We start from the raw sequence: 25512 nt of genomic DNA on the forward strand, positions 1-25512 counted from the left end.
GAAATAACTCCACAACCTTCAAAGGGAAAAGCCGAAGTCATTTGGACCTCAACAGGTCAGGCTCTAGTACATGCTCAGCAATGTTCAAGGCTTTTCAGGAGATATGAGAGAACAATAAAATTGCCATATGGGGGTGCCTGGGTGGTTCAGTGGATTAAGCCTCTGCCTTCGGCTCGGGTCATGATCTCAGAGTCCTGGGATCGAGCCCCACATTGGGCTCTCTGCTCAGCAGGGAGTCTGCTTCCCCCTCTCTCTCTGCCTGCCTCTCTGCCTACTTGTGATCTCTCTCTCTGTGTCATATAAATAAATAAAATATTTTTTTTAATTGCCATATAATGTGGCTGGCGGGAGCACACATGGCTCTTTAGGCCGCACTATTTAATCGGGTAACACCTTGTGCGGCGACCATCTTAAAGGCAATAGATCATCCAAAGGGGCCATTATTGGTAGTAGAAACAGTAAGAAGGTAGCTTAATTTTACACCCAGTTTAGATCCCGATGCCATAGCTTATAGTTTTGATAAGGAAAGAGAACTGTGGATTTAAAAATATAGATGTTAGACTTAGATATTAAGGAAGGAAGATATTTCCGTTGAAAAATCCTTCAGGTCAGTTCATTCACCCACTTGAAGACTATACCCAGATAAACACAAACAAAATTTCCCAAATACCCGTTTTATTCTTGATGGCGAACTTTTTGGAAATCAAATCGATTCTTGTTTTTGATTCTTTAATTAAAAGGATTCCTCCACATATTCTCACATGGAATACTGACTCACCTTGGAAGATTCGTCCTGATTAGACGAATAGTGAAATCCACACTGTGTTTTCCTCTGAAACGGTTTTCTTTTTTCATTATAGGCTGCGATGTGCTACATCCATATAGCTGCCCTCATTGCAGAATACCTGAAAAGAAAGGGTAAGACGACCATGTGCAGGGAGAAAAGTCTAGAAGTTGACATGTTGAAACCTAAATTACAATTAACTTATTAATTTTAGGTTGTATTAATCTCAATTGTGTTTTATTAAGTAACATTAATTTTCACAGATATTTCTAATTATACTGTACTTATGAACTTTAGCTCTCTCATGCCATTATCATGTTTATATCATGTTTATTTTATGTACAAAAAGGCTAACTCGTCAGCCTCTTAGTTCAAAATGAGAATGTTTCATTGGTTAATGATTAATAGTCTCATAAGCTTGTATTAACACTAACATGTAACAATGTCTTAACCTCATCTTGCACTACCATAGGTTACTGGAAAATGGAAAAGATTTGCACACCATCCCTGCTCCCGGAGGATATCCACCCCTGTGATAGCTACCCATTACTAACAGCTCCTGGTGGAGGAAGTGAGTGGCCTAACTCTCCCACATAAACTCCTTTACCCCCATGGAACAGTGCAAAAGAAATCACACTGCTGCTTAAAGTCTACTTTGATAGAACTGTGAAATGTATTCTTAAAAGAAAAACTATCTCAGACCTTCATAACTACCACTCATAAAAGGTTAAAGCTCCTACCATTCCAAAATCTACCCAAATGTATGAAGTTTAGAACAGAAAAGTTCTCAGCACAAAGAACTGCATCTTATCCAATATTTAGGATTATGAGTCATAGCCATATTTGCTACCAATCTGCATACTAGTTTGCCCTTGGGGTTTTATTCTGAAATTGTTTAAAATTGCAAGAGAAATCTATTTTAATTTTGAAAAGTAATAAGACAACTCATTCAAAACGAGGAATGCCAAAAATGTTTATGAGGACTCTATAATCATCATATTCCATTTCCTTTTTTAAAAGCCTAAACCGGGGCGCCTGGGTGGCTCAGGGGTTTAAGCCTCTGCCTTCAGCTCGGGTCATGATCTCAGGGTCCTGGGATCGAGCCCCGCATCAGGCTCTCTGCTCAGCAGGAACCTGCTTCCCCTTCTCTCTGTCTGCCTAGCTCTGATTTCTCTCTGTCAAATAAATAAAATCTTTTAAAAAAAAAAAAAAAGCCTAAACCGATTCAAACAACTTGCAACACATAATAATTTATAGTATTGATTCCCTTTAATGAAGAATATGTCATCTTTAAAGTTTGATGAAAGGTTTTGTAACAATAACTAAAGAATTACTCTTTGTAAAACATTTAGCGATATAGCTGATCCATTTAACCTGTTTTCTCTTGCAAAAGGGTGTTCAAACCCAAAGGTTACGGCCTGCGATCTATTTCCTAGTGCTCTCTTCACTTTGAAATGTAGTGGAAAGCTCAGTGTAAGAAAAACAGAAACAAATCTTTAGATACTAAGATCAAAATAATTGAACAAAAGGTAAATAGACTTTAGTCACAATATTTGGAAGCATAATTAATCCCCTATTCTTTTAAATATGCATATATCTTCTAAAGAATCTCAGTGGATTTTCCAAATAAGGCATTTGAACCAAATGACTAAAATGAAAGCTGAGACAGTGAGGTCACTTACTTGAGGAGGAGACCAGACCTGGCATCATGGCTCCTGTCCATGCTAAAATGCAGGGATCTTCCTGCTTCGTTTCACACTTACGATTTAGCTTCCTTTTTATCTGCATGTCATCAAACTCATCACTGTTTTGTCTAATGTACCCTTCTTCCCCATCTATTTTGTATCATAATCAGACACCGTACAGCTCCATAAAGATGATTTCAAATTCTAACAAAAACAAAATTGAAAAAATCTGATAAAACTAGGGGTCAGTTTGAGAAATTATGGAAACTTATATCCCAAAATATTGTGTGAACCTTTAATATTCAAAAAATGTTAAGTACCCATTTCCAGACCTAAGGTAACATTGGACTGTAACATATCCATTGAGAAAAGAACATATTTGTTTAGTAAACTCTAAGAAATGTGATTTTATGATGCATTAACGTATATTCATATCCATTGGCATATATCCGAAGTCCTCAATATACTTTTATATTATGATGTTTCTAAATCAGAGGAATAAAGTATCCCCTTCAATACAATGTACACATAATAAGAATATAGGCAAAGATAAACAACTCTAGAAAGTACAACTGTAATAATCATCATCCTGCAAAAAGTATATCATGACTTTCTCTGCTATATATCCCTACTAGTGGGTTGTCATATATTTTAATATATGTTTAATTACAGAAGGAACATTATTATGTTAAAAAGTAGGGAAGTAGAATTTTTAATGCAAGGATTAAATTGCAAAAACTATTCTAATTATAATTTCAAGCACATTTGGGGAGTGATCATTTAGTTACATAGCTCATGAGCTGATAATTAAAAATGGAAACATCTCACAGAAGTATTAGCTATAATTTTAAAAGCACGTGTTCCATGTAAGGGCCCACACTGAGCTTTATACTGGCAATATCTCCATTAGTTGCCTCTTATGTGTCTTTGAGTTAGGTGCTATTAGGGCCTCCTGTATTCAAGTAAGAAAACCAAGAGAAATGATACAATCTGACCTAGAGTGCATGGTTAGCTTGTGATGGGACCAAAGTTCAAGGGCTGGTCTGTCACTCCAAGCTGTGCTCCTGACTACTCAAATTCCCCACTGTTCAGCTCCAGTCCTTCCTCCGGGGACATGGCCCATGACCAAATATCTTTATATATTATCTGTAGAGCCAGATCTTTTCCTTCTTATCTTGGTAGCCACAGTGCTAGGAAATTTTAAGAAAGTTTCTAGATAATGCATAAGAGTGAAAATTGGCAAGGAATAAGCATTATTTCCATAATGCACTGACCATTCCAGGTGTTTTCTCAATATTAATGTTTTGAATCGCTTCAACCATCCTTTGAGATAGATATTAACATCTTCAGCCTAACAAATGGGGAGAAGCAGGCTCAAAAAGTCTGGCTAAATTAGAACATTAGAACAAATGTCTATCTACAAATTCTGTATTCTGTCCATAATTCCATGCCAGCTTCTAAAAGAAAATGTTATCTGAAAAATGATACAATTTTATAAAACAGGATGATTGGTTGCCCTGGAAAAGAATATTTATCAACAGAATTATCTACCCATCTCATTGACTGTGTGAGTTTTATTGTACTACCACTTGTAACGTCATGAAGAAAGGCACTATCTTTTCCAAACAAGATTTGACTCAAAATAATAATGTCACATTTTGTTGGTCCACTCAAGGCATGTTCTCTATGGGCTGGCCAGCTTTTCTGAGCATTACACCAAATATTAAAGAAGAAGGAGCAATGAAAGAAGATTCGGGAATGCAAGACACACCGTACAATGAGGTTAGATCAATATAATCTAGTGTACAGTAACTGAGTAAGAAGATGCATTGAACTGTTAACATTAAGCTAAATATGGAGGAGAAAATGTTATTCAGAAACCAGATTACTGAAGAATAGGACTTAGGTTAAATGAAAGGCAGGCTAAAATTAAGCTGAGATTAATAGACCTCAAATTCCATTGATAAAGCATAATTTTCAATGAATATTTAAACTAAACTTTATTTCTCTAAGATGGACCCAAATATATAATGTCAGCTCTTCTATAAGATATGAACTCGTTGGTCCTTTGGTAAACGTCATAAGGGATGATGAAAATTTTGTGAGCTAGCCACAGCTTTTTAGTGCATTAGAAAGTTTGTTTGTAAATACACTTGAACAGAAAGACTCACTAGTTTCTGCAGAAAACCTTTTGATTTGCAAACCATGGTTATATTTTATTAATTCAAAACAAGCTTTCTAGTGTTAATTACATAGCAACAATTTTGATAAAGAAAACAGAGCTCCCTCATCAAGTAAATAAAATATTTCACCAGCTAATGGTTTAAATTGTAATGTTACATAGATTGAAAAAAAAGGATACAGAAAGCAAGTTTTGGGGTGGATTTTAATTAAAATTTATATAGTTTATTTTGATTTAGTATACCTTGCAAACAGTAAATGCAACAACATATTTGTTAACTATTTCAAATAACATCTAAGAATCTTTTCTTCAAAGACATTGTTGAAAAGATTCCTACAATATTATCCACTTGCTTTAGTGAGTAAATAATTTGATTCAGCTGAATATTCATTAAACCACCAGTATATGTGAGGCACTGAGTTCAGGGTGGAGGACAAAGATAAATAAGACATAATGCTGACTTTCAAAGAGCTTAGAATCTTGAGAAGGACAAATTTTTTCAGGGTGGGGACTAGCCAGTCTAAGACCCAACAACTATAAATCTAGGCAATTAAAGGGGAACTTTTTAAGTGACAGTGATTGGGATGCAGATGGATGGGACATATATGAAAGCTCTCCAGACTTTTACCCTGGATCTTGGCATTGATGGGACTTGAAGGGGCCAAATGAGAAAATAAGGTTCTTGTAGCTGCAGCCACAACACAGGTAAATGCGTGGAGGTGCAAAAGTATTCTGAGAGTGGAGTGGTACGGGATGGTATAACCAAAGTGCAAAGTCAGTGGCAAGTGGGGGGTTGGACTGAAAGGGAGGTTGGTGCCTGACTGTGGAGCTCCTTCAGTGCCATGCTAGAGAGTTTGGATGGCCATTCAGAGACACTGGAGTTCCTACAAAGGTCTAGGGCAGTGGAGAGCTTGAGATCAGATTTACGTTGTAGAAAGAAAGATTCCCGGAGAACAACACATAGGATGGACCAGAGTGGAAATCAGATTACTAGAAGACCACTATGGGGTCTGGAAGTGAAGGAAGAAGGGTTTGATCTAAGGCAGAGACCATGGAACAGGAAAGGACTAGACAGAGCTGAAGGCTTTTCATAGATTCAAATTAGCAAATTTGAAGGGCGAATTCAGTATGGAAAGAGAAGAATCCAAGAAGATACCACCATCCCCTGCAGGATGGTGTAAATGTCAGTAACAAAGGGAACACAACAGCCCTGCTATAAAGAAAACTGACAGTGTAACAGTTTTGAAAACAAGTTTCAGGGATGAACCACAATGTGTACACTGTGTTTACACAATCATGTAAAATCTCATTTTGGTTTGGGGAATTACAGAATATCCTGGTGGAGCAGCTCTACATGTGTGTGGAGTTTCTTTGGAAGTCTGAGCGATATGAACTCATCGCTGACGTCAACAAACCCATCATCGCTGTCTTTGAAAAGCAGAGAGACTTCAAAGTACGTTTTCTGAGGCCAGACCTTGGTCAAAACATCCTGCTTTAAGTTGGTGAATTACTTACAATGTTCAAAAAAAGGGAAACTCTGTTTTTTGTGTCCGCATTGCCTTCATGAAACCCTTTGATTTATGGTTTCAGAAATTATCAGATCTCTACTATGACATTCATCGATCATACCTGAAAGTTGCAGAGGTGGTCAACTCGGAGAAACGGCTGTTTGGTCGCTACTATCGTGTAGCATTTTACGGGCAGGTAAGTTCAATAGAAGCTACGTGGCCTCTACATTCTGTTAAACAATGAAACTTTGTCTTTCATTCTCTCTGAGACATCAAACTCCACATGCCAAGGGATTGAGAGAATGTGGGTGTGTCTGGGTATGTCTGAGGGGTTTTCTGGATGTGAGGGCCATATGTCTTTCCACGGGAATATAGTGAACTGCGGAACAAAAGGGCAGAGAAATCCGGGGGTCTTAATACAGATCTAGTTAAACCATGATTTCTAACTTCTTGGAGAAAGAGAGCATTTATTTTTCGGCATCATCTTCTTCCCAGTTAACCCCAAATATCTAATTAGAGTTTCACATCCTATGTTAAAGTGAAATTAAATTGAACGTGTTTTGAAGAATGAAATTCATAGCATTCTGGGAAATAAAGAATTCCTAGAGCCTCCACCATGTCAAAGCCCTTTGACCTTACAGTCACGCATTTTCTTTCCTCCTCCTTCTGAACTACCACTGATTCCAGGCAGCACACTGTATGATTTTTTTTTTCTGTACTGTAGGTCAGTATAACTTTTGCGTTATCTTCCCCAGCTTCCCCCCTTAGCAGTGAACCAGAATAATAATATTAGTGAGCCAAAGTATTAGCCAGAAAATTAAGTAACATATTCTCTATTAATTATGAGTGTCTCTGAGCAGGGCTTTAAGTGGAGCAAACCCAGGCACCATCCTGCTTCTTTTCAAGAAGGCTTATAACATGATGACACTGCAGCAGGCATACCTCAGGCTCTGACCTGTGTGCATGAATGTTCCATCCTTTTATTTTCATATGACTCTGCCCTCTTGTTTCCTTTCCTACCCTTCCCTCGCATAAGACAGTGCTGCCGATAGCTTCTTTTTCTCCTCAGAATGTTCAAAGACAGTAGCTGAAGAAGTCAGATCCAGCATGGTCATTCCATATTGCTTGCCACTAAAGTCTTTTGAAAAACATGTTTTCCCCTAATTGCCAAAGACAGCTTAAGAACTAACTTCTGAATTAATAAAGATTAGCTGTTCTCTACCTGGAAAGAGAAGCGTTACCCATTACCCACTTACCATAAACGAATTCATCCAACTCCGATTTTCCTCCTCACATAGCAGCACCAGGATTGCAGAGATAGCCAAAACTAGTGGAGACAGTCCACAGATACAGACTAAATGTAGACATGTGTGGGGTCCACACATGTCTACGTGTGTAGTGTACCTTGAAGTGATGGTGTACCTTGCAGGGAGAAAATGGGGGAAGCTTCAGGGGAGGATGAAGAAGCTAAGGGAATGATATCTTGAACATCATGAAGGAAAGAAGCACTATTTGACCTTGGTGAAACATTGACAAGAAAAGTGGCGGAACACCCCATTGGAAAGGAAATGTGTGTGTTGAGGGATGGCAGAGGGAAAGACGGGGTATTCAGGGAATGGTCACAGGCTAACTGAGCAGCAAGGAAGTGACAAACAAGATTCAAATCTACGATCCTTCCAAAGAAAAAGTAGTAAGTCGCCACGAATAGTCCAGTCTTGAAAGCCAGATTGCCCACCTGATGGTTTCTCCAGCCAGTCTCTAATATAGGGATACTAAACAGGTGGAAACAAATGCTGCTCTTTTCCTACCAGATTTTAATGCAGACGTTTACTCTTTCCTTCTTTTGGTCTTGATGGTTCCAGGCTGTGGTAAGTGTTCTCTTCTTCTCTGTTTGCATGCTCTAATAATCCTCACACTTCCCTCCATATAGTCATACTGAACCTTAACTTTTTGTGTGCAAATCAACGTTTGGTAAAAAGGTGAGATTACCCTGCTTCCCTTCATTTTGGAGTCATCCGGCATTTCTTGAACTAAATTGTGTTTATTCCAGTTATCTGAATTACAAAAATGTATCCTTTACTTTTTATGTATATTATCATTCTACACAAAGGTAAATATGGTTTGAAAACCTGCATAAACACACGTGCCCTTGTGTGCACACCCAGATAAATATGAGCACCGCATATTCGCAGTACGTGTAGGATAAACTTAGTATTAGAGATGATCTTCTCATTTCAGACCACTGGGAACTGCAGCTGATGGAGAAGGGCATGGAGGTCAGATTTTTAGACGTTGGAGTTATTGCCATCGACGGGCACTTTCCCAGGCTCCTGAAAGAACCCTGTTCCTTTCCACATAAGTATTGTGGAGAAACAGGGCTCTCTGTGGTGGTGAGCTCTGAGAATTCTCAGCGGTGATGGTCTTAATGCCCAATGCAAAAGATGACCAGTGGACTAAAGCTTAAGCCAGTAGGGCAGATTAGGGCTCCTAAAGATTCAGAGAGAAGTGATGTAAGAAATTCTGGAAAGCCGGCAGAGGCAGAAATAACATGCCAGCACCTAAAGCTCTGTGACACCAAAGAATCTTCTTCCCTTTTGAACCATGTAAAAGTGCCTGTAGTCATACATTTTTTTTAAAGATTTTATTTATTTATTTGACAGACAGAGATCACAAGTAGGCAGAGAGGCAGGCAGGAGTAAAGGGGGAACAGGCTCCCTGCTGAGCAGGGGGCCTGATACAGGGCTCGATCCCAGGGCCCCGAGATCATGACCTGAGCCGAAGGCAGAGGCTTTAACCCACTGAGCCACCCAGGTGCCCCTGTAGTCATACATTTTTTTACATACAAAAATTATTCACCATAATACAACATAATTATTGCTAATTAAGCTGCAAAAACAAATTCTTTCATTATCCACACATTGCCTGTCCACATTCAGCTCTGCTCGTCTGACCACAACATACTTTTTTGTAATTCTTTAAGCCCTCCCCATATCCATACCAAGATTTTCTACCTTCATTTATAAAATGGGGGTCATGGGTCCTTAACTCACCTACTAAAAGAATACTTAAAAACCCTTGTACTAAATAGACTGGGGGAGGGGGACAGGAGGCAGAACTGGGAAGAGCTACTTTCAAATGACCTAACTCTGTTCTTTTTGCAGATTTCTCAATAACGAGTGCTGATTGCACATTTGGCCTTTTTTCTTTTAATACGTGCCGCCAATATTCTCAATTGTCTTTTATTAAAAATTCCAACCTGAGATTAAAAGTGTTTTGTTAAATCTGCAGACCTGAGTACAAGCCAAGGCATGGTACTTTATAGCTCAAACTCCAGCTGCCTTTGAACAAAAACTAACGGTTCGTCTTGATACACAGCCATTTAGAGCCTCAGTCATCAAATGAAATTCAAATACCTGTCCCAGGATACCAAATGGAGAATATGAACTATGGTATTCAGCAGGAGCAGACGGTGCACATCAATTTACACTTGATGATAAAGAAATACCAACTAGACATGAACATTTCCCTGAACGTGTACAGAATAAAGGTTCCAAAGATCTAAGATAAAGTCTTAACTACTTGATTAGCATAATCCCCATAGTCAGATATAATTTCTTTTCATCATGGTACTTTATGTCTCTGTAAAATTCATCTTTTAATATCCAAATTGGCATGTCTCACAATCATGTTGCAAAGATTATGGGAATATAATATGCAATAGGCTCTTTGCCTTCACAAGGCCTTTGGGTATTTTAGTGTCCCATGTGGATAGTGCTTTCTTTACGTGGTATTGGCTAGAGTAGTTAATATTATGTCTTCAATGAGCCAGACAATAGAAAACAAGTTGGAAACTGTTCTTTCGTGGCAGGAGTCTTAAAATTGCAAGTCTTGCATAGCATGAATTTTCTAATGCGACACCTGGCATCATTGACTGTGGGAATAATTTTACACAGAGCAGCCCATATACAGCACCCTCCAAAGTGTCCCTAAAGTATTCATTTCCAGAGTAATGAAACAACAGTAGTAATGAAACATCAGCTGTAATCAATGAAATACTTAGGCTCTGATATTTAGCATGTAAGGAAGCAAGTGAATGCCCCCTGCATAACTTAAAACATCAGATGCTCCCAGAATGAATAAATCAAAGGCTGTGGGAAATTTTCTTCTCTTGACCAAAGGATATAGAGTCCCAGATTCTCAGTCATGCCTACACGAGTGTAGATGTATTTCAGAATCTTGATAGAAAAGATTAAGGGGAGGAGGAAAGATGCATGTATAGTTTAAAAAAAAAAAAAAAAACCCTTCTCCATTCTGGGTTGTGATACATCCTTCTGGCTCCCCACCTATATGAAAACCATTGATATAAAATATGCATTTTAATACATATAATAAGTATACAAAATATGTATAGAAAGAAGGGTTTATATTTATATGAAAACATTTCTCTGCATTCTTGGAGCTTCTTTTCTCTTAGAATTTAGCCTATTTTTAATACTTTCTGACCCACATTTAGACCTAAGTTTCCTCTTACGTTGCATACCTTTGTGAATTTTGAATTACTTAAGTACAATGGCAGGGGCACTTGTAATTGACATCCCAATAATGATTCAAGGTCATTGCAAAAACATCTAAGAAGGAGTCCAAGAGTCTATTTTAGTTGTCTTCAGTTTACTGAAGTGCATTTTTATCATAATCTATTGCCTTCCAGTTTCATAATCTGTGCATGTTAACTCTACGGATTCAAAGTCCTTGTTTAACTGGAATATGTGCTATTTCCTAACAATAACTGATCTGAACATTTATCACATTGTACAGTGACATTTAGAAAATCAAATAGCAGGGGAAATGCACATTTCCCACTGCTCTGAAATGCAGTCTACTCATAACTTTGGGACTAAAACAAAACAGAAACTGCCCCTGGATTTTCATCATCTGGATCCCTCGTTATAAATCATGTATTCCATAGGCAGAGCTGAAATTGAAAACTTCCTTAAGACAATGTGCTGTGGCTCTGTGGGCCGTGCTTTGATAGTTTCCCTAGGTGAAAAGTAGGCGCACATTCCAAATATTTTCAGAGCTGCCATTGATCCGGCTCCAAAAGCTCTTCCACGATCCCAGGAAGGCAGCCGATAAAATTTTTAATTCTGCTACTCCAGCTCCTTTCTCCTTATTTTGGAAGACAGACCCAACAGGTTGATATTTCCAGGCTACGTACATAATAATCACAATTTTTTTTCTGATTAATCACTTACCAAAATATTGAAATCAACACCAGTAGACTTTTTACAATAAGGAGAATCGTAGAGTTCGTGCAAGAGAAGCTGAGGGTATGTATTTTGAAGCACTCGAAACAGTTAAACGGTGTTCCCCGAATGTTAGCCAGAGCTCAAATTGCTCTAGTGACCCAGAATGTTCTTTGTTACCGCTCTCCTCCTCATCACAGCTAACACACACCAAGGGCCTATTGTGTACCAGGCACTGTTCTTGGGGCCTCCCAGTAGAGTTCTGAGTCTGTACCATTTCCCGTCCCCCAGATCAAGGAGCAGGGTTGAAAGAAGGTCACAGTTCATGACCAAGGCCACGCGGTCATAATAATGACAAGAAAATCCTGCTTCCCACCCCTCCTTTCTGGCTAACTCTGGATTCAGAAATTTGTTAGAGGAAAAAAATCGCAGTGAAATGTCTCTTTGTGCTGGTTTTCACGGCGTGGTGAGAAAATCTTTTCCTGGAACTTGGAGACATTTTTCTTATTGAAAAGGAAGTTGTAAGTGTTTCTGTGGCTCTTGCCCTGTGGAGGTGTTGGTTGATGGCCTCAGAAGCCGTATCTCTCTCATGTGTCAGTCTGTCAGTTTAGCCACTGACTTCTGACCTTGAATCAGACAAATCTTCACAAAGACAGCAACAGATAAATCATGGCAGGCTGGAAGTCATGTGGGAACTGAGCCAGACCTCACTTACCCCTACCAAGTCTTGAGGAAAGACCACAAGGTGCTTTTCACTCTCACGACACTCCAAGTCACTTCTTAAAGCAGTTGGGGGTCAGGACGCTCGTATATTCAGCTGTGTTTGGTCATGAACAGTCTCAAAGAAATCGTTCAATAAAAATATCTTGATTAAAATCCGTAGAATCTTTTCCAGCTATACCTGGTGCAAATATACCTTTTTTTTTTTAGGTGTATGCCCTCTGAGAATTATTTCATTCACCTGTTTATTCATTCGACAAATGTACAGTGAGTTGCCCCTAAAGACCAGCACTGTGTTAAACACTGAACGTGCCCTGTTGAACAAAGACCCTTCTCTGCCTTTAAAAAACCCAACATCGATTTTGGGAAATGCTTGACAAAGTCTGTGCTGGTGAATGTGCCTTGTTTGTCGTCTTCGCTTGCCGCCCATGTAGGATACAAAGTACACTGCTCACGGTGGTCACACCTGGACAGATGTGCGTTTCGATCATTATTCTTAGATTACCTCCCATGAGCCAACAAGATCATGCATGTTTGTTGCTACATATAATGAGTATTTTTTTAGTCAAAAATGATAAAAACGAAAAAAACATAGCTAAGACTTTTCTGATCGGCAGTATCTTCACTTGGTCCTCGAAAGCTTTGTCCATGAGGTAAATTCTGCAGTCAGGAGAAAACCATACGTGCTGGGATTCTTAACTCCTCTTTACCTAGTCTTCTGAGGTCACATGTATCCCACAGGAAACATGCATCGGTATCTCTTCAAAAGGAAGGAGTTATGAAGATCCTCAGATCACGAAATCCTACCTTCCCACAGTTTCAAATCAGACAACTATAATTAGTAGAGGCTAAAACCTACTTGCACTTATGGCCTAAAAATGACGGCATGGTTATTTTGAATCCCAATTCTAGCTTTGCAAGAATGTAAAAGATCTACTAGTAAAGTCAACTGAGTGATGAAATTGCATATGTTGCTTCGGGCCTCTGAAGACATATTACAGTTATTTTAAAAATAGCAGTACTTGGGAGCATACCATATGTCATTTCTGTGATGACAACGATCCAAAGTATGTTGGCTTTGCATCTAACGTGACACGGGACTCATATCAATGCTTAGCTTTAGATACCGTTCCATGACATGCAGGGTTTCCTATGCTAGTTTCAAAGACGTGCAGAAGACCTTATTTAAAAAGGCCAAAAATTACTCCAGACTCTGTGTTCTACCCCAGGCTGCCACATGAGGGCATTCTTCTCCCAAAATATATGCAAGCAGGGTTTACCACTGATTTCTACAAACAGAGAAAATGTGTGTAAGATTATCTCACAAGGGTCTTTAGCCTGGTCAGGAGTGTTTCATTAACGACTGATTCTAACATGATACTTTGTTTTCTTTACTAGACATTTTCTGATTGTGAATTTTACAGGGTGCTAATCAATGGTTTGGATGACAACAAAAGACTGGGTGTGTTGTTTAAGTAGAGTTTTTGTTTTGCTTGTGATTTGCAATTTGAGTTCCCTAAAAAAGTTGCTGGTTCATTATGTCTCTCCCTTAGGGCTTTTTTGAAGAGGAGGAAGGTAAAGAGTATATTTATAAAGAGCCTAAGCTGACAGGCCTCTCTGAGATTTCCCAAAGACTGCTCAAGCTCTATGCAGATAAATTCGGAGCAGACAATGTGAAGATAATCCAGGATTCCAACAAGGTAAAGGAAAGCCCGTATTCACGCAAATGTGAGGAGTTGACTTAATTTTTTTCTAACTATAGTAGTTAAAGTTTTCCTTTTCTGCCTGACTGTGCAAAGTAAACCACCTCAACTATTTTGGATGTTTTGCTCATTTGTTTATCGGCTGGTTGATCGGTGATTTCTTTTTTCTTTTGTCAATAATGTTATATACATGTTTATTCAAGTAACTTTTAGGTAATCTTAGAAACAATTTACTAAATTCTGTACTTATGCCATAGGTTATTTGTTTGCATTTGAACAGCAATCTAAGGGTTAAAGTGACTGGGCCCAATGGTGGAGTTGGACGAAACAGCACAATGTATGTATTCAGTCATGGAGGTCTTTGGGAGTCATACCAATTTTGAAATCTGTCCTCTGTGACAGTGGCAGACTTGTATCAACCCGAGAACATTCATTTTACTTCCTCATGGCTGCATGAAGCAAGGGCTTACATACTCCGATTAGATTAGTCAGAATTAGATCTTCTAGTGTGCTTTCATTCATTTAGCCAACTTTAATCAAGCACCTACTTTATCAGGCACCTACTACATGCCAGGCCCAGAACTAGGAGCTGGGACACACGGAGTCTCTTCCTTCCAGAGCTCACAGTTCATATAGGGTTAAGAAGAAAAGAATATATGAGAACAGTTAATTAAATAGAGCCAGTGAAGTACCACAAGAGACATGGTCCAAGTCACATGGAGAAAGCTCGGGCTCCCTTAACAGCTCATTCTTGGCTGGGCAATGCTCCAGAGGAAGAGGGTTTGCTCTGGGAATTGCAGAGCGAGAAGGTGTCTGCTGAAAGCATAGGGCATTCTAAGAAGCCCAGCACAGGCAATGCCAGGGAAGAATGAAAGCGCGAGGTGAGTTTAGAGCCTGCCAGGTCTCAGAATCACAGGTTGGAGAGGAGAGCGTGGCAGAGTGAGGGAGCCGGAAAATCTGGTTTGTGCCCAAATGTAGAGGCTGTTCCTGGGCCACAAAGGAAAAGGTCTTTTTGCGCCTCTCTTCTTTTACACAACTGGTATTTGGAGGGATCCGGGCCTGAGGCTACTGGATCCAGACTGAAGTTGTGACAGTGGGCTCATCATTCTTTCCCTTAGCTGGAAAGGTACAATCCCCTTCGCCATGAAGGTGGACAGAACTGGAACTACCCTCACGGTGACTCTCTGAAATAGGGGGCATAGAGTTTCTAGTGGGACAAGAAAAATGTCAAATTTGGTGTCAGACCACTGGAGTCTTCATTCCACCAGAATACCTCCTATCAGCTGGTGATCCCTCTTGGAGAAACTAGGTGGCCACTCTGAATCTCCTTTTTTTTTTTTTAATCTGTAAAGTGGTTAGAATTATACTCATTTTACAGTGTAATTTTTAGGAGCATTACAAAGAAGTTCTCGAGCTTCCTCAAGTCTCTGGAATCAGATAGGCAGCAAGCGGTTAAACAGAAGGAGAAAGCTAGGGGATGTTGGAAAAGTCTTCCAGAAATCATTAGGAAAGAGGATGAGACTCATCTCTTCCAACCTTGAAAAATAGCAAAAGCCATTCCCTGGCTCTTCTTGGGACCCCCAGTCTGCCTGTCTTGCTGTTTGAGAAGTCTAGTCACTGCAGCAGAGTCAGCAAATACATTATCTAGGATGATTTATTGCAGATAAGAGAAAAAAATAGAGAAACTGAAAATAAAAATGTTGGCAATCTTGAAATAGGTGAATCAGTTAATCCTCTAAACAGATAAAGAACCTCCTTCCACATTATAATCCCAGAGCCCATGGCCCCAGTCTAGGTATGTAGTTGAATCCTGGAGGGACCAAGAGATACATTTCTACTCTCAAGAAGCTCATATTCTAGGGGCGCCTGGGTGGCTCAGAGGGTTAAAGCTTCTGCCTTCGGCTCAGGTCATGATTCCAGGGTCCTTGGATTAAGCCCCGCATGGGGCTCTCTGCTCAGCGGGGAGCCTGCTTCCTCCTCTCTCTCTCTCTGCCTACCTCTCTGCCTACTTGTGATCTCTGTCTGTCAAATAAATAAATAACATCTTAAAAAAAAAAAAAAAGCTCATATTCTGGACAAAGGTAGGGGTATTCATTACAGAAGAGAAAGAAGATCAAAGATTAAATTATATGCCCTAAGCAAGTACTTAGGTGTCCAAGAACCTCAGCTGCTTGGAGGGCTGACTCCCGCCCACCTCTGCCGCTGTCGGGACCAGCGTCCAGCCAGTTCCCCTTCCTGTCGCTTCAGTTCACTCAGCTCTGAAATGATGCCATTGCCTATCTCCACCCCCACCCCTCCACCCACCCCCCACCCCACCCTCCACCCCCCCCCTTCCACCCCCGGGGACAGGACAGGGACAGGCTCCTCCCTCAGGAGGCCCCTGCGGGAACACAGAGCCTTCTTGCTTCCAGGAGCCCCTGGGGCTCACCACTCCTTCTTTTGCCATAATGTGTTAACCCAGGTAAACCCCAAGGATTTGGACCCCAAATATGCCTACATCCAGGTGACCTATGTCACGCCGTTCTTTGAGGAAAAGGAAATAGAGGACCGAAAGACGGATTTCGAAATGCACCACAACATCAACCGCTTCGTCTTCGAGACGCCGTTCACGCTGTCGGGCAAGAAGCACGGCGGGGTGGAGGAGCAGTGCAAGCGGCGCACGGTCCTCACCAGTAAGTGCGGCCGCCCCGCGGAGCCCTCTCTTCGGGGGCTGCGTGGCGCTCGGGTGTTTCAGGCTTGCTGACAAGTACCCAGGACGCGCTCAATGAGACACGTGTGCCGGGAACCGCCTCTTTCCCCTCCTTGGGAAAGTCGACAAGGAGAGAAATTCTCGGTAGAGCTACTTAATGCACCTCTTCCCTTTAGACGTTCCAGCCGTCAAGGTCATGGTGTCCGCATCCTGGGAGAGGCACTGGGAACTTCCCCCTGCCCTTTCCCTGAGCCTGCCCCCAGGGATTTCAGGGTTAGCAGCTCTCCAAAGTGTGTGCCTTGGGACCAAATTCCAAACCACTCTGGAATTCAGGCATCTCATTTGTAAACTGAAGGCAAGGGATGACCTCCCCCGTTCCTCTCAGCACCATCTAGATCTAGTCTATGAGCTAGTCATCCTTTTACTTATTCGGTAAACATGCCATGAGGGCCTGCGAGGTGCTGGACACTCTCCGGCGAATTTAAATTAATGAACCCCGAGTCTTGCCCTCAATGAGTCCATGGTCTGGTAGGAGAAAACCAAGTAAAGCAAGAAATCCAGGCAAGCATGGCCTGAGAAAGAAAAAGGGAAGGCACAGGAAATCCCCCTGGGTGGGGGGCGGTCTTCTAAGACAGACCAAAGGGAAAGTTGAGCAAAGGTGTTCTGGAGGAATCTTGAGAGATGAGCAGTCCTGGAGTACGCAATAGATAAAATAGCAGTGTCCCAAATTATAGGAAACATTCATCCTCGGTAAACTTTTCCAGAACTTTTATCATCAAAAAATGAGAACAAAACTATCATGCTATATGCTACTGAGTACACATTTAAGCATTCTTTGGTGTGGTTTAGTATAGTTTTGATTTGAATTAGAAGCTGGGGGGTGGGGTACTGTTTCAAGACTCTAAAAGCCTAAACCCAGCCCACAGATGAGTAGTTGTTGGCTAGCCAAGTGTGGAAAAGCAAGCCAGGTGACAGCAGCTGGGCCCCAAGCTGAGATGTGAGACACCACAGTACACTGGAGGAAAAATAACTCACATACACAGAAACCGTGCAGAGTAGAAGATGCTGTATGCAAAAAAAAAAAAAAAAAAAAAAAATCGTCTGGACCTACCAGGGCCACCCCGGACTCACCTCAACCTTTACCTTCTCTTGCATGTCTTTTGTGCAGCGAGTCACTTGTTCCCGTATGTGAAGAAGAGAATACAAGTCATAAGCCAGTCGAGCACAGAGCTGAATCCTATCGAAGTGGCGATTGATGAGATGTCCAAGAAGGTTTCTGAGCTTAACCAGCTTTGCACGATGGACGACGTAGACATGATCAGACTGCAGCTCAAAGTCCAAGGAAGCGTCAGCGTGAAGGTAGGCGCACTCAGAGCCGAGAAGCGCTCGTTGTAACGTGAAGCCTGGTATAAAACACCCTAGAAATTTTTTACAAAAGGGCTAAGAGACACTTTTTTCTGTGTGATACCATCCAGCAACTTTATCTGAGTCTTTCAAATTTTGTGTCGCTGTAAGTACACATGGATGGTGCCAAACACCAGGAGATAAACCCTTTTTTTTTTTTTTAGCCTAAATAAAATTTCTTCATCCTCAATCCTTCTTTCCCATCTTCTCTGGGTAAACTACATTCTGTATTCTAAAATCTAACCAATGAATTAATGAATGAATGATAAATGTGGCTTTCTCATAAGTACCTGTCCATAAAAGCCTTATGAAAGTGTTCCAAAACAAAATTTTAAAAGTGTATTAGTTCATAAGATGTGTGTCAGTATTTATCTGACTGTCAGAGGCCTGAGAAGCAGTAGACGGCCTGCTCGCAGTGGGGGATTAAAGGATATATAACAAGCAGACTGTTTGCAAAAGCATAAGCAGTGTTTAGGAAAATCAACAAGGTGGGTGCAGGCACTAGCTAGAACGTTACCCCGTAGATCTGAAGACGAGGGGAGAGAAGAGGGAATGGGAGCAGAGAGAGCTGGGAGAGCCAGCTGGTAAGACAGACAGAGGTGCCTCTGCCAGATAGAAGACCACGAACAGGCAACCCTGGGTCCAAAAACACCCTGACCAGCTGGGACTAGAGAGGGACAAGTGAGGCACTCACCTTGGGCACAGAATTTAAACAGGCATCAAAACACTCAGTACCCACAATAAAATAATATTAATGCAGTGTTTTTTAAAATAAAAAATAATGTCAAAAATTTATAATGAACTAAGTGTTCACATTGTAAATAAAGGCAGGCCAGTAAGCATGCCCTGTGGAACTACATGGGAACCCAAGGCAAAATCAGGAATACAGATCCCTGATGATCTGCTCTCCGCTTCTGCACCTACCTCTCGTCTGTGTCCCCCATGGCTGACTCAAAATAGCAATAATAATAAATCTTTTAAAGCCAGAAGGCAGAAGACCCATTGCTATACTCCAAACGGAGCAGCTTCCCTCAGCACATAGGTGTGTCGAGGAAAGTGAGCATTGGATCTGGAGAAGCAAAAGAGAGTATCCGTAACGTTTACTCATTCTACCATGCAGGCAATCCCTCCCCATAAGGGCCTTTGAAGACAACTCTAATACAGTGTTAGCTTCCTTCTTCTGTGACCTTATTCCTTCCAAGCCCTAGAGTCACAGCAAAAGGCTACAAACACTAAAGAATATGGACTCCTTCACGAGTGTGAGCCTACTCATGTGTGCGCGCATGAACGGGACCTGGCATTGTGCATTCACTCAGCAAATCTGATAAATGCTTCCTCCGGTCAGTATCTAGGCCAAACTGTCAAGTGGAATACAGTCAAACAGTGTTTCCCAGGACGGCACATACACCACCACCGTGGAATGTCGCTTATTAATAGCTCAGTGTTTGCTGTAATGTGAACGAAAAAAATAAATAAATAAGTAGCCCATCAAGCATTTGATTTCACAGATGTTAAAATTAAATGGATTGAAAGTAAGGAAAAATGAGTCGCGTTTTCAAAGATAGTGAAAAAATAACGGTGCAAGCCGAGTACAGATATGACAAAAATGGGAAACGATGGGCAAGTGACAGTTTGCGAAGGGTGGTCATGGAGTACAGCGCTCAGATGAGTCCTTCAGGAACTTACTACTGAGTCAGGGGACAGCAGATGAGACAGGTAGCACATCATTAGGTCACCAGGCTCTGTGAGAGGACTGGGGTGCTGCGTGATTGGTGCTACCCCTTCCAGCGGTGGAGAAGGCCCCATCCAAGGAAGAGATGGGATGGTCCTCAGCCAATTCTCTTCTCCCCAACAGGTTAATGCTGGGCCTATGGCCTATGCACGAGCTTTTCTTGAAGAAACCAATGCAAAGAGATACCCTGACAACCAAGTAAAACTTTTGAAGGAAATCTTCAGGTAAGTTTTTCTGTGTTGGAACGTACCTCCTCCAGGTAGCAGAGTCTCTCAGCAGCTCGACTTGGAGCTGCCACTTTCTACGGCTAATTGGTCATTTGCTTTTCGCTGTCACTAAAGGCAATTTGCAGATGCATGTGGGCAAGCCCTTGATGTGAACGAGCGGCTCATCAAGGAGGACCAGCTGGAGTACCAGGAAGAACTGAGATCCCATTATAAGGACATGCTTAGTGAACTCTCCGCAATCATGAACGAGCAGGTAAGACTTGGCTTGAGGTGGCCCAAGCTGCCACTTTATAGAAACTGTCCATTCTGTCCCTAGTGCCAGAAGGACTATAAATGTCTCTTTTCTTACATGAACACCATGAGCACAGAGTTTCTCACTCCTCCATGTCCAAGATTCTTTGCCTCTCAAAGCAGAGATCAGGTTAGGGGAGAAAAATCTTTAGGGGAAAAAAAAAAAAGATGAGAACCCAGGTAATTTCCAAAGTTTCAGGTATGTTTATCCAAACTCTATGAAAAGTTGGCTTTCTAAAATAGATGGAACCTTTTAGACACCAAGGAACACAGGATAACGTTCCACTAGGTTTGCTGCCACTCCTCTCACCCCAATGTACACCTCTGCAACGCCCGGGTTGTGAGGTGGAGTTCTACAGTTCTGCCACCAGGGGTCTCTGCACCATACTCGAGAAGAACCCTAGGTCTAAGGTCAAGGCTTTGTAAGGTCTAGACTGCATCTACAGAGGCTGGGAATTCCTGAAGACGTGCAGAATTGGGTAAAACTTAATCCTCTACCCCACAGCAGGTCATCCACGCATCTAGCATGTTCCATAAGGGTGTGCACAAAATCTGGATATTCATTAATCACAATACTTTTTGAGGCACAGAGAATCAAGTGGAAAAGCCAAGGGCCACTCTTTGACTTCCCAGCATCCATCAACTCCCACACCTGGACATCTCAACCTGGACGTCTTACTACTCACGGTCTCCTCTAGGAGTTCGATGTGCTCTTTACAGAATAACTGAGCAGGAGAATTTGAATAATCTCCTAACTGTGCCTCATGCACAGTAGCCACTCATTAAAAATTAGTTCCCCTTCTTTTCTTCAAATGGCCTGGCACTATCAACACTATTCACAAAGCACGAAATGTATCTCATGCATGTTTTCTTCCCAGTGCATTTCTCATTGTTTCTTTTGTCTTCTTTTCCATCTCCTTTTACCCACATTTTAAACTCTCCAAAGTAGCTAGGGGAAGAAATTGGTTAATTGATTTATGTTGGAGATCATTAATCTCCCTGGATAGGAATCCTCAATGAGGGATTACTGTTAGTGGTTTGGGATTATGAAGGGGCGATGGGAATTAAAAACTCAAGAGAGATGCCTCAGTTGCATGGGGGTCATCATAGATCCTAGAGTGAAACAAAAGAACAAGCAGTGGATCTTAAAGCTGGAAAAGGTGGTGAAGAAATGTTTGTTTCCAACTATAAATTGCATCTGACCTTGAAACTTCGGGCAAAAAATACTTTTCTCTTTTTTTTCCTGGCAGCTCTGTCGCGGTCCGTGTCTGTACAGCTTCTGTTCCTCTGTGTCTAGTATTTCCCTCAGTACTATAAGCAAAAGTGGTATGTTTTTCTTTCCTTATGTCTACACTGTCCTATGTGGCCTTCTGGTCTGCCTATCACTTCCTAATTGTTCATATTCCCCCAGATACCTCCATAGTGACTAGTGTTCTCTGAGTTTTTATTTAATTAGAAGAATTTTAGTTCCATTTCGAGATAGACTGATATGAAAGAAAAAGCTTGCTGATTAAAGTTAAAAGCTTATCTTTTATTTATTTTTTTAAGTAGGCTCCATGCCCAACATGGGACTTTAACTCACACCCTTGTGATTAAGAGTTCCATGCTCTACCGACTGAGCCAATGAGACACCCCAGCTCAGCTTTTAAAAAGAAAATTCATACCCAGCCAATTTTTAAAATATATTTGAGGCTGATTGTATCTGAAACAAAGATTCAGTATACCTCAAGTTGCAACAACAACAACAGAAAAAAACAAAAACAAACAACAATAACAACAAAAATCTTCGGCACAAAGCTAAGAAGCAGCTGATTAAGAGGAGAGAAATGATTCTTTTACAGGATACCTTCACTAAAAGAAGCAAAGTTTAACTTTGTGCTTCCTGGAAATTGATTCAAAGAAAAGAAATGGATGGATTGCACAGATCTTATTATTCAGTAAAAGAAACAGATCTGTTGGCAGGAAAGATCAACTTCCCCCTGGTCCTGGGGATTTGTCACATTGGTATTTATATATGGGACAATGACAACAATGTGTGTTACCTTCAAAAAAGTTTTCCTTAAAAATTATTTACTCTATTATATGGGTATGCCATATTTCTACCTTAGATTAAAATGAGGACAAAGTCTTAACTTCTAACTCTGTAAAAAAGATTCTAGGAAAGAAACTAGTTAATAATCATCGATCATAAGTATAAATTATCCATAGCAAAACTATAAGATATCTAAGTGAAATTAGCTATTTTCATGACAACCATCGATAAGTATTATTCATTGATTGTAATGAACAATTTCCTAAAATCAGAGAGAGCTATCCAGTGATTAAGTTCTATAAAGTCCCTAGTATTTTAAAAAATGGGTGTTGTCTCAGTTCAGATTTACAACAACAACAAAAATTGTTTACTTCTTTTCTCAGTTTTTTTAATGAAAAAGCATCTGGCCGTAAGGATTAAATTCAAACTCTGGTGGAGGGAAAGGTTGTCAAATATTAGCATGATCTTGTCATGCATGAGTTCATTCACATACCTTTATACTTATGACACATTCTGGAAGAAAATTACATATGTAGTTACAGTGAAGAGAGAAATTCTACCATTGAATTTTTAAAAATAGAAATAATGTTAGAATAGATAAAGAAAGAAAGAAAAATAGTGGTAGAATTAATTATTCAGTTGACTCCAAGAGTGCTCAGAAAAGTTCTAGCTAAGAGGAGTCCTAGCTAAGTAGGTAACTGAAGCCACCTACTTAGTGAAAGAAACTTCAGTATATGGAAGGAGATGGACTAGGATAAAGTGGATGCTAGCATGTAAAATGGAGATACTGGGATGAAGCAGTTTGGGTTGCTAAAGTGACAGGCAGACAACAGCTACCTTCATAGGCATCCAGAATGCCACCCTATTTTATAAGTAGCCAAAAAACATAAAACCTCCTTTGATGGAGGCCAAAGTGATACATGTAAGTAACTGGAAGAAACATAAATATAAGACGCTCATTTGGAGTCTGTTTCAGCACTGACGGTGATAGCATTGTGAAATCAATGGCCGTAATGAATCTCAAATATAAAATACAGAGAAAGGAACGGGTCCACTCTGTTCTGATGCCAAGCAGGCAAGATGCAAAGGCATATTGCTCCGGGAGTGCCAGATACTCTATGGACACTTTATTTCCCAAATTATTTAAGCAGAACTTGTGGCATCGATCTTAAGGAGAATTTATGGGCAGTCTAGGATACCCAGATGCTTCGTGCTCTGTGCAGGTTGAGGTGTTAACCTGTCTTGGAGGGTTAAAGAACCATAGTAATATGTCAACTAAGTGGAAAATCTTTTGAAATATCCATTGAGTCTCTCCCTTACAGAGATACATTTTAGAGGTGTCTACGGTTTCTACTGTTGTTATCGTATTTACATATCATTATTTGCACAGATTTGACAGGAAGTTATTACTTAGGCATGTTAATATTATTTTCAAAGTAAAATCAAGGCAAAGTGTATTTTTTTCTTATATTTCCATTAATGCAAACATTTAAATGAGCTTTCAGGTGCTTCCCCTTTTCAGTATTTTGACAATATAAATTGTAAACTTCTAGAATAAAATGAAATTCTGGAAGTACTCAGATACAGTCATAAAGTCATTATTTATAAATTTATCTCTGATAGTCGAAGAGTATTGTGAAGCTATTTTAAATCTTGCCAAAATGCTTCTGACATGGGCTTGCAAAAAATTCCAGAACTATTCTGATAAGCTCATTTTCAACAACTCACGGCGGTCCTTATGGGGTGGTGGGGGGAAGCACTGTTCTGGGTTTTAATTTTGTGCTTGGCAATATTAACACGAACCTCTCTATTTTCCTTTTGTTTTGTCGTGTTACATTTCATCCTGTCAAGATTACATACAGGGACGACCCGTCAAAGCGCGGAGCGGAGCGAACCTGCCCTCTGGTAATTAGCAGGGCCGCCCCAGCTGTGCCCACCGTCTCCGTCTCAGCCAGTGAGGAAGTTTGAGTGGAGGTCTGCTGCATCAGACACACCTCGAAGGGAACCCTCTGAATTTGCAGCTCGTCTCGGGGAAGAGAGAGATTTAATTTATTTGAAGTTTTTATAGTGTTAATATTTTTTTTTTTTTTACCTCGCTAGCTTGAGAATTTTGCCCGCCTCCGGTTTTGCACATTTCTTATGATTTGTTTGTTTGTTTTTTTTCTTGAGCAACGTTGATCAAGCCAAGCTGAATATTTGCCATGAAACTGCAATGAATGTGTAGCTCAAAAGCAAACCCTAAGTTTGCTGTCAGTTATAATATGTTCAATACCAAGTCCTAGTACACATATTTTAAAGGTCAAAGTGAATGTTTTTGTAACATTTAAGCACATTTCAAATGTAAATAGAAGATTGTAAGATATATGGTTTTTACCAAATTAAAAGAACCTTTTTAGTTAATACTTATGACAGTGCTAAAATTGTATGAATAACATTTCAGATACCATTATATTAAAATATTTGTGTATGTGTACAAAAGTGTTGATAAATACTAACCTTTAAAGTTTGTGGAGTTCCTTTATTTGTAATATATGTGCTCTTAAAAGCAATGGGATGTGAAATTATGTAAGTATTTTGTTGTTAATAGAAATAAAAAATACAGTTACTTTGCATTCGGTTCCCTCTTGAAGTGTGGGCGAGTTCCTACTAAAAGTGGTTCATCAGACCGGACATCTGCTGAATGCAATCCCACACTCACTACGTATGGTGCCTCCTTAAGAGGTTAGGGAAAGGACTCCACCCTTAGCCAGGCTGTTACTCCAAAGATCAAATCGACATGCCAGAGGTTTCCAAATCTACATTAATAGGATGATTGGGAAGATAGACTGAATCAGAATCTTGAGGGCTGTGGTATTTAATAGGGCTCTTCACAAATATTCCATATAAACTTGCGGTGGGATTGCATGTTCCTGCCTCTTTTGAAGTTAGACTTGGCCATGTCACTTGCTTTTGAAATGTAAGCAGAAGTGGCATGTGTCATTTTCAGACAGATACTTAAAAGCCAGTAAGTGGTTCTGCCCAATCCCCTCACTGAAGCACTCACATGGAAAGGAGGCCTCTATCAGCCTGAGACCCCAAGAGACCACAACGAACACACACACACACACACACCCCACAACTACCACCACTCCCCACCAACCTTGTCAAATATAGAATCTGAGTCAGCAGCACATTTGGTTGTATTAAGGTCCCAAGATTCAGGGATTGTTTGTTACCACAGCATTATGAGCTCATCCTAGACGAATTGTGACTGATGCTCAACCGTGTTTGGGAACCACTAACACATTCCACCTCCTCCTCCAGCCAGCTCTC

The 25512-nt window shown here is 40.5% G+C and overlaps 1 protein-coding gene across 4 annotated transcripts in view; it reads left to right on the plus strand.

Moving 5' to 3' along the window:
* The window catches only part of DOCK10 (dedicator of cytokinesis 10), a gene marked incomplete at its 3' end in the record, with an annotated part of 267236 nt that extends 242421 nt beyond the window's left edge, over positions 1 to 24815 (plus strand). For 3 of the 4 annotated variants that reach the window (XM_080798220.1, XM_080798219.1, XM_080798221.1), the window contains exons 46-56: positions 861 to 918; positions 1257 to 1355; positions 4145 to 4251; positions 5982 to 6104; positions 6242 to 6355; positions 13676 to 13822; positions 16287 to 16497; positions 17683 to 17873; positions 19774 to 19874; positions 19992 to 20130; positions 24052 to 24815. In XM_080798220.1, coding sequence (XP_080654346.1) covers positions 861 to 918; positions 1257 to 1355; positions 4145 to 4251; positions 5982 to 6104; positions 6242 to 6355; positions 13676 to 13822; positions 16287 to 16497; positions 17683 to 17873; positions 19774 to 19874; positions 19992 to 20130; positions 24052 to 24168 — 1407 coding nt within the window. Of the gene's footprint in view, positions 1 to 860; positions 919 to 1256; positions 1356 to 4144; positions 4252 to 5981; positions 6105 to 6241; positions 6356 to 13675; positions 13823 to 16286; positions 16498 to 17682; positions 17874 to 19773; positions 19875 to 19991; positions 20131 to 21418; positions 21495 to 24051 lie in introns of all 4 variants that reach the window. The other variant, XM_080798222.1, reaches the window with a different exon arrangement.
* Between the last annotated feature and the right edge of the window lie 697 nt (positions 24816 to 25512).

This window comes from Martes martes, assembly GCF_963455335.1.
Source record: "Martes martes genome assembly, chromosome: 3".
NCBI lineage: Eukaryota > Metazoa > Chordata > Mammalia > Carnivora > Mustelidae > Martes > Martes martes.